At 38.6% G+C, this 9,871-nt stretch overlaps 1 protein-coding gene across 1 annotated transcript in view; it reads left to right on the top strand.

Annotated features, from left to right (window-relative positions):
- The window catches only part of ZSWIM6 (zinc finger SWIM-type containing 6), a 100,824-nt gene extending 92,078 nt beyond the window's left edge, over positions 1 to 8,746 (top strand). Inside the window, exons 12-14 of the mRNA XM_015818751.1 lie at positions 87 to 250; positions 1,987 to 2,068; positions 7,883 to 8,746. Coding sequence (XP_015674237.1) covers positions 87 to 250; positions 1,987 to 2,068; positions 7,883 to 8,745 — 1,109 coding nt within the window. The 3' untranslated portion in view covers position 8,746. The remainder of the gene's footprint in view (positions 1 to 86; positions 251 to 1,986; positions 2,069 to 7,882) is intronic.
- The last annotated feature ends 1,125 nt before the right edge of the window (positions 8,747 to 9,871 follow it).

Here is a 9,871-nt window from a genome sequence, read left to right on the forward strand (position 1 = left end):
AGTATCTGTCAGCTTTACTTGTTTTCATGCCATAAAAGTAGCATTCACAGATATTTCATTTCATCTTGCTTTTGCTGTTCTTGCAGGTGATGTTCGAAGGCTTGAAACAGTGTTAGAATCTATTCAGAAAAATATTCACTCCTCATCACACATTTTCAAGCTTGCCCAAGACGCTTTTAAAATAGCAACACTTATGGACAGTTTGCCAGATATTACCCTTCTAAAAGTCTCTCTGGAGCTGGGTCTTCAGGTATTTTTCCATAATGGCATTTTAATGCTGTAATTAGAGAAAAAAATATTTATACGTAGTCGGATCTGGTTTGCTATTGCCTTCTTCTAATATGTGGGTTTTTTTTTCAATTTTTCTACAACTTTGGGGTTTCCTGGTGCTGTCTAGTCCAAAGTCCAAAACTGCTTATCTTTTGAGGCCAGGCATAATTGGCTGATATTGCAGCAAGAATCATAGCTGTTTGGATTAATCTTTGACATATATTCACACACACACACACACACACACACACACACACACACACACACGCACACACATACATATGTACATATAAACACATGCACACAGATACACACATACATCTACTTTGGAACTGAAATTGTCTTAACCTGTGTGGGATCAATAAGATGCTGCTTCTGTGCAGTAGAATAAAATAGAGTTAAACCTAGAAATGAATGAGATTAGTTGGTCACCATCTCCCATTGGAGCAGTGTCCCCAGATGCTACCTGGGAATTCTGGGAGTTGAAGCCCATACATCTTAATGTTGCTGAGGCTGAGAAACACTGCATTGGAGGAATGGGACAGTTTCCACACAACTGTCGTGTTCAGAATTTGAAGAAGTACAAGAGGAAAATGGCCATGGATGGAGTTTTGCTGATGAATGGGCTTTATTGGATGTCACCTTTTGGACAGTCAAGTGACACTGTACTCATGGTTTAGAAACCGTTTAGAGTTGCAACACACTGAAAAAAGTGATGTATGACAGTTTTTCACACTTATCATCGTTGCAGCATCTCGTGGTCACGTGATGAAAATTCAGACACTTGGCAACTGGCATGTACTTATGATAGTTGCAGTGTCCCAGGGTCATGTGATTGTCTTTTGTGATCTTCTCACAAGCAAAGTCAATGGGGAAGCCAGATTCACTTAACAACAATGTTATTAAATTAACAACTGCAGGAATTTACTTAACAACTGTGGCAAGAAATGCCCTAAAAATGGGGCAAACCTCTCTTAACAACTGTCTTGTTTAGCAATGGAAATGTTGGGCTCAATTGTGGTCATAAATCGAGGACTATCTGTTCTTAATACAAAGAACATAGGTAGATAGCAATGAACATTAATAAAGTTATGTGTATTTTGTAATTTCAGGTCATAAATAAGAGAATGTTTTCAATGGGTTTACAGATAATATCAGAATGTGGAAAATACTCGGAAGCTATTCACCTAGCAGCCATAAAAATGGCATCTGGGAAGAATAGGCAAATTAAAACAGAATGTGTGATATAACAAAATATAAAATCGACTGCTGTAGGGTGTGTGCTACCTTTTCTGAGTCTTTCCTAGTCTGGATGATCTTTAATTGCTTTAGAAAAGCTATGATTGTGTCAAACAGAAATGAATGTGAAATTTCGTGGTATATCCCCATCTCATTCATTCTAGAAACAGAATTGTAAGATTTACTTTGATTCCGTGTCAGGAAATAATTAGAAAATGAGTATGAGGTAATATTACACAACTCAAGTGAAAGAATATAGCACAGAGAAGTACAAATATTAGGGGATTATTTCCTTCCCCTCATTTCTTTTGCAGTGCTGATGCATGACATAAAATACATTGATTACAGATATAATTTTTTGCAGCTGATCTGGATAAATATTTTTACAACACTCACCACAATGTGTTTGGCTATTCAGAGTTAACATATCTTAAAGCAACACAAATGTTTCAAGGAAATATTTCTCTTTTTTAATAGGTGATGCGCATGACATTGTCAACATTAAATTGGCGGCGGCGGGAAATGGTGAGGTGGTTGGTGACATGTGCAACAGAAGTAGGTATGTGTTGTCACTGATCTCTGCAGAGTCCTGATTTAATCTGTGTGGTAAACAATATAATCAGTTCTGGTACACAAGAATTTGCATGGTATTTTCTCCTAATTGCCATATAGATTTCCAGAGAAAATTGTAGCAGCAGTACATAAAACAACATGCTGGTTTGATATTTTGGCCTCTGTCCAGTAATGTCACATAAATTGGGGGTACAAAATGGTAGCATTTTATACAGAAATGTAACCCTAGCCTTTTTTAATTATGTGAAGGAAATTTATTTTCTATTTAAGATAGCACAAATTGCTAAGAATGCAGTTCATGAGACTACAGTGGTACCTTGGTATTCAACTGTTTTGAAATTCATCAAATTTGTTACTCAACGCATTTTGGCATGAAAATTTTGTCCTGGTACTCATAGTTTGTTTGGTAATCAACACACAAGCTAGAACGTGTCAGTGTCAGCTGTCTTGACTCACTACGTTATTCCTTATGAGAAAAAATAGTTTGATACTCATCTTTTTGGTACTCATCGCATCTCCCGGGACCAAATAAGGACGAGTACTGAGATACCACTGTCTAGAATTTTATCCACAGTGCATTTATAGTTATGAGGAAAACTTAATTGTTATAATTTGTTTGAAAACAACACCTAAAACATAATGTTTGGATTTGCTATAAGAACCAGGGTGTCAACACAGAGGAATTTATGATAGGTCTCTGATCTTCTAATGAAAAAGAAGTGTTCCCAAGAATAGGCAAGTTCTCAAAGTAAATTTAATTTGAGAAAGGATTTGCATTCTCCACAAATTCTGCTGAAGTTTTTAACTAGTCCAAACCCCTGAACATAGTATTAATGTATCCAAAACTTACAGTTGTTTTCTTGATATATTTAAAATTTGTTAATGGCCATAAAAGTTTAGACTCATCAGCTGCAAGTAATTTCTAAGAAACCCCAAATCAGTCTAGATTTCATTTGGTCTGTAAATGAATTTTTCATTGTAACTGTAAACTTTCCCTAAAATGAATTGCTCTTATTGACTAATCTCTGGCTGAAAAACAGTAGCTTGTTAGGATTTCAGTTTCTGCTTTCTAAGATTTACCTTTCCTAATTTTCATACAAAAGGAGGTATATCTGGTGATTTAATAGTAGCCTATTGGTAAGCAAATTGCTTTTTTTTGTTTGTGGTACATTTGTGTGTGTATGTGTCACTTCCATAAGGAAACTATGATGCAATGCAAAGATCACTTTTGAGACATACCTAAGCTTATAAATAAATGAGGATGTGTTTGTTTATGTAAATGAAGGAAAGCATTGAACGGAGCAGGAGAAAGGTGTACATGTATATGCAAGCGCATAGTACAACAGGACCCAGATGAGTAAAATGAGGACGTTTGGGTGTGGTTAGCTAAGTGCACAGATGTGTGCAAATTATTTCAAGCAATAATGAGGCACTCAAGCTGCATGTAAGCTTCAGTTTATAGACCCCATCAGTCATTGTTTGACCTCATAAGAACAACAAAAGGGCACTAAAGAAACCAGCTCATTTCAAACGGAATCTGGCTGTGACTATAGGCGAAGGTATTTCAGTCAGGACACAAATTTCTATTTTCCTGCTGAGCTTATATTCAGTGCTATATAGACATCTTCTATCTTATTTGGGGGATGGAATGGTGTAAAAGGATGCCCATTCCTTGGGGAATATGTTGGATGCTAGGACTTGTTTGTAGAAATGTGCAGTGCTAGATTGAGAGTTTATTATAGTCTTGAGGGTTTTTTTTTTAATCTGTAGCCATTCACATCTACATGAGGCCTTCAACTTCAAGTGGGGTATAGGCTAAAGTAGCAACAAGCAACAATCTGTGACAAATCAAGGAGACTGAGGCTGTAAATTGCTTTTTTTCTATTGAGGGCAATCAGGAAAGAGCTGCCATATCTGCTTAGAGCATTCAAACATTTTGAAACATCTTTAGGTTTGAACACAGGGGGAAAGCTAGTCACTGTTGAGATTGCTGGATTAATTAAATTATTTTTACAATTATTTGCCACCCTTCAAAATCAGGTTTTTTCAGGATAGCACATGGAAATTGCATGATAAAAATTTGGAAGAAAAACATTTCACAATCCATAGAAACAACCAAAGGCAATGTAATGAGGTAAAATAAATAATAGGCTGATATAAGCTACCTAGTATACCAGTGGTGAAGCACTTAAGAGCAATAGATGGATACTGATAAATTGATTAAAATGTCTGGCAGAAGAAAACATATCTTGCTTGCCATCGAGAACTCTATAAAATCTGCAGCAGGCACACTTATCAGGAAGAGTATTTCACAATAGGTGGTGTGAAGGAATGTAGACTTGGTTTCAGAAATGGGGAAGGATTTAGTGAGCTGTTAAGGGGAGAATTCCAGAGAAATGGTCCTGAGAAAGAGTAAAAGGTAGGAAAGAAAGTTAAAATAATTCAACCTTGATTTTCTTTGGTACACACAAGGTTAGATAGAAACTCTGTCAAGATTCTGTTATTCTATCCCACAAAATAGAGATTATTCTTGAAATTTCTGCCATGCCATATTATTTGACCTTGCCTATCTTGAAGGGCTGACAAGACTATCACTGAAAAGACTCATTACTGTGAAGCCATTTTCTGCACCTCAGCATTGGGAGAGGGGGAGCAGCCAGAGTAAGGCCTCCAAAGGTGAACTTAATAAATGTTTAGGAAGATATAGGTGGAGTATTTCTTCAGATGTCTCAAAGGTACTTTTTCAAAAGGTAGCTGGACTATCTTTCCTTGAGGAAAAAGAAGATATTTTTCTTCTCATCCAAGAAGCTTCATCAGTTGTGACTAGATGATGGGGGATGGAAAGATAGGCACTCCTACCCCCCCCCCCATTCAGCCATAACTGATGAAGCTTCTTGGATGAGAAGAGAAACATCTTCTTCCTCAAGGAAAATCAGTTCAGTTGCCTTTTGAAAAAGTACCTTTTTGAGACAACTGTGACCTGCATGAGTGAGAATTTCCATAGATCTATTTCTTCAGGTACTGTGGCTTTACATCAGTGTTTCTCAACCTTGACAATTTTAAGGCATGTGGACTTCAACTCCCAGAATTCCACAGCCAGCATTGCTGGGTGTGGAATTCTGGGAGTTGAAGTCCACATGCCTTAAAATTGTCAAGGTTGAGAAACACTGCTTTACATGTTAATGCCAATTGCCTGAATTCAGTGAAAATCATAAAAGTCCATTGATTATGTTGGTGGTAGTTGTCATTTGGCAGAATTTAGAGGGTCACAAGTTCCCTTATTTTATAGTTTTATTTTATGGATTTATGGGTGCTGCCAACTCAAATAAAGTGATTCAAGACAGCTTACAACAAAAAAACAAATAATAAACTATCACAATAGCCACCTAATATTAAAAGACCCAAAACCATCATGTTACATGGTAACTGAACAAAGTAATTAAACAATCAGGGGGACTCCACTCAAATGGACCCAAATATTTGGGGAAAAGCAGGCCTTAATAGCTTTTCTATTAGCAAGCAGAGTTGGGCTCTGTCATATATTGGAAGGGAAGAAGTGTGAGTGTGTTTAGAGCATAAGGGGAGCTACAAAAAAACAATTTCCTAGGTCCCATAAGATGGCAGGGTTTAACTGAAGGAACCTGGAGCATATTTTCTATATGGGAGCAAATGGGACACACAAATTTCTTGCAAAAAGGCAATCCTGCAAATAACCCAGCCTATGACATGAGGGCTATGAAGATGATAACCAGTGCCTTGAATCTCACACAGAAATACTGCCATAGAGTAGCAGTGACACAGGCTTAACACGATGTGGCCATAACTCCAGTCCACATGATTCAATTCTGGACCAACTGAAACCTGAAGCCCCATGCAGCCCCATGCAATAGTCCAGTTTGATAGTATTTAAAACAAGGTTAAATATGAGCATGGCCTCTTGGTCCAGAAATAAGCACAAATGGCACAGAAGAGGCTGTTCTACAACAGCCTCCTGGACACAGCTGCCATCTGCTTGTTGAGCAGGAGCTATGAATCCAGGAGGACTCCCAGGTTCGTCATAAGCTCTGAATGGGGCAGTGCTATCCCATCAAAACCAAAGATGTAAACATCCATTTCCTGGACCTATAACCCTATTTTTCCCCATTTAGGCCCTCACAGCCTCTGCCTGTGATACTCAGGGGGGGGGAGGCCCATGAAGCAGTGAGTGCGACTTGACAGCTCCCTGAAAGTGGCCTTGGAGGAAGAGAAGCACTGCAAAACTGTGCCCTTCATACCCAGCACCCTCAGCCAGCATAGAAGAATACTATGGTGGATGGTATCAAAAGCCATGAAGAGATACAGAATTCTCAATAGTGTTCCCCAGTCTGAATAACAACTGGAGTGGGCTGCATAATTCACTTCCTCCTGGGTCTTCTGAAGATATACTTGCAAGAATACCTACAATCCTGCTTCTGTATTAATGCCTGTGAGGAATACACATAATAATGGGACAGAGTATGGGGTGGGTGAAAGGGGGCCAGGGAGATAGCAAGGAGAGGGTAAAAAAACCTGCCAGAAGTTATCCACTTCAACTTTGAGATTGATTTATACCTTCCATTGATCAGCATGCAGGGATGTACAAAACAGGCTGTTCAAATCATTTTAGAAATGTTTCACTCTTGAAACAGTCCCTTCTGAAGCTGAAAATTCCTGTTTCCAGTTCATAGCTGTGTCAAGGAAACATTTGCAGAATGATCAAAACATTTCTTTTGAATGTGATTTTTTTGTACTCCCATATTACTATAGGAGGGAAAAGCAGAATGCTGTAATTTTGTTTTTCAAAAGTATAAAATGAAAATTGCAAGAAAATTATGAAAGGAAATGAATAATGATGAAAATTATTACACAGAAATAGGTGAAAGGGTTTTGGAGCAAGGCTCTTTTGAGTTCCGATTTTTAAAGTGCATGTTCCTTTTACAGTATGTTTTAGGCATAATTAGATTAGAATTGCAGGTACCACTTTCTAGACAAATTGCAGGATAAACCCTTCAGACAAATAGGTAAAGGAGTTTTGTGCAATGGGAATCTTTACAGAATTTTTTCAGCTGTATCCTATCCATTAAGGCAACAGAGGGCAGCTAAGCTCTCGGAGATGAGTAGAAGGTGGGAGAGATGGCAAGTTTATCAAGTACCATAGCATATTGGAGAGAGCTGTCCAGTGCATAAAAGACAGTGCTATTGGCCTTGTGGTATGTGGGGTTTTGCTGTATCTGCTGCCACAGATGCCAGAAGCAGTTGCTGGGCAAACCACTTCCTCTTATTAACAGGTAGTTCTGTTAGCCACTTGGTCCCATTGCTCTTTTCAAATTGGCTTTTTATAGAGAAAAGAAAAAAAGAATGTTTATTTTGCTGGTGCAGCATTTGTGTCTCTGTAGGACCCAAAAGTACCAAATCGCTCATAAAGTTTTCCATTCACGTTAACTCTGCTTTGCTTCAGACAGCCACGAATTTGATAGAAATATCCTATTTCAGCTTATTATTTGATTCTGAGCAGGCTCAGGGATGTTTAATGAAGCTAGTTGGGTTTGCCAGCATATTTCAAAAGGACCTTTGTGGAAAAAAACCCAGGATATTTCTATTTTAAAGAAGAAAGATAAGATTCTCTGATGCTGAATTCAATCTTTGGTACAGAGCACACTGTGTTTTCAAAGTTCAGGTACCTTTGGAAGCCTTTGTAAGTGGTTCTCCCAAGTATCTGGCTCTTTCTTCAGTCTTTTGTTTGCGTCCATCTTTGTGACAAATATTTTTCTGTGTCTCATAGGTGTGTATGCACTGGACAGCATCATGCAAAGCTGGTTTACACTTTTCACTCCAACTGAAGCTACTAGTATTGTTGCTACTACAGTAATGTCAAACAGCACTATAGTCCGCTTGCATCTAGACTGCCATCAGCAGGAGAAACTGGCCAGCAGTGCTAGGACGCTTGCTCTACAGTGTGCCATGAAGGATCCTCAGAACTGTGCCCTCTCTGCACTGACCTTATGTGAAAAGGATCACATAGCTTTTGAGACTGCTTACCAAATTGTTCTTGACGCCGCTGCAACTGGCATGAGCTATACGCAGCTTTTCACTATAGCACGATACATGGAACATCGTGGTTACCCTGTGCGGGCCTATAAACTGGCCACGTTGGCCATGACACATCTCAACCTGAGTTACAATCAGGATACACACCCTGCCATTAATGATGTTTTATGGGCTTGTGCACTCAGTCACTCCCTTGGAAAAAATGAATTGGCGGCTATAATACCTCTGGTGGTCAAAAGTGTCAAATGTGCAACAGTACTGTCCGATATCTTGCGTAGATGTACTTTGACCACTCCTGGAATGGTGGGACTTCACGGAAGGAGGAACTCTGGTAAGCTCATGTCCTTGGACAAAGCCCCATTAAGGCAACTCCTAGATGCCACAATTGGAGCATATATTAACACAACACACTCTCGGCTCACGCACATCAGTCCACGGCATTACAGCGAGTTTATAGAATTCCTGAGTAAGGCCCGTGAGACTTTTTTGATGGCTCATGATGGACACATTCAGTTTACTCAGTTCATTGACAACCTAAAACAAATCTACAAAGGCAAAAAGAAACTGATGATGTTGGTTCGTGAACGATTTGGTTGACAAAAAGAGAAAAAGTGTGAATGGATGGGGAAGGGGGTGGGAGGGCAATACATTTTTACTTGAGCCTGCCTTTGTATCCTTTTTAACTTAAACAGAGCCACACCGGTATTATATGTGTATAGTTCTATACTAAGTTTGCAAAACTAAAATGTCACATTGTGAAAGTATGTGTGTTTTTCCCCCCCTTTCCTTTTCTGTTTTGTATGAAAGATTGAGAGGCTTAAAAGAGAAGTTTGGTTTACACTGAGTCTATGTTGTCAAGTGGCAAAAGTCCACCAAGCTCTCCCATTCTTTCTGTCTAATTCACAGCCTCAAATCAAAGAGAGAGAGAGAGAGAGAAAGAGAGAGAGAGAGAGAGAAAAGAAAAAAATATATTGCAATGGCTTTAAAAAAAAAACCAAACAAAAACACCTCCATCCTGTGATAAGTACCTCGAATGGCTCCAGCTTTACTCTTTTGTAACTCATCCTGACATTTCAGCTTATTTAAATGAACCAACCTCCCAAATAACTAATAGTTCGAAAGGCTGACCCACGTGGCTTTGCAGTGCTTGTTCATCCAGAAGCATGGCACACACAACGCTTGCGCATGTGGAAACTTAGCGACTGTCAACATACATTCTCAGGGATTTATCTGAAAAAATAAAATAAAATTAAAGAATGAGAGCATTTATTGTACTGTATATATATATATTATAGTATATGTCGGAATATTGAAAAAATATAACGTTAACTAATTTATTTAAAAAAAATCTATAATGCGAAATACTTGAAGCTGCAGTAGCTTGGTTTTAAACAAAAAACAAGGAAACGTTAAAAAGACTCAAGTGCGCCTAGCTTCAGAGGTTGGCTCAGGTGACGAACTGAATATGCTGGGCATCTATGCAGAGCCACCTTTTGGATTGAATTCTTGGATGGAAATTAGGGGAAAATTATACGTATATATATATATATTTATACAGATGCGTGTATGCATATGTATATGTATACACACTTGTGCACTTGTATCAGGCACTCTAGTAAAGAGGGGACAACACAGCCAGAGCAGCAAGCCTTAGCATTAAGAATACAGTATGCCAGATTTGGGGTTTGTGCCTCCTAGCCTAGAAAACTTAAATATCCCTTTT

The sequence above is a fragment of the Protobothrops mucrosquamatus genome, unplaced genomic scaffold (assembly GCF_001527695.2).
Source record: "Protobothrops mucrosquamatus isolate PMUCROS unplaced genomic scaffold, P.Mucros_1.0 scaffold784, whole genome shotgun sequence".
NCBI lineage: Eukaryota > Metazoa > Chordata > Lepidosauria > Squamata > Viperidae > Protobothrops > Protobothrops mucrosquamatus.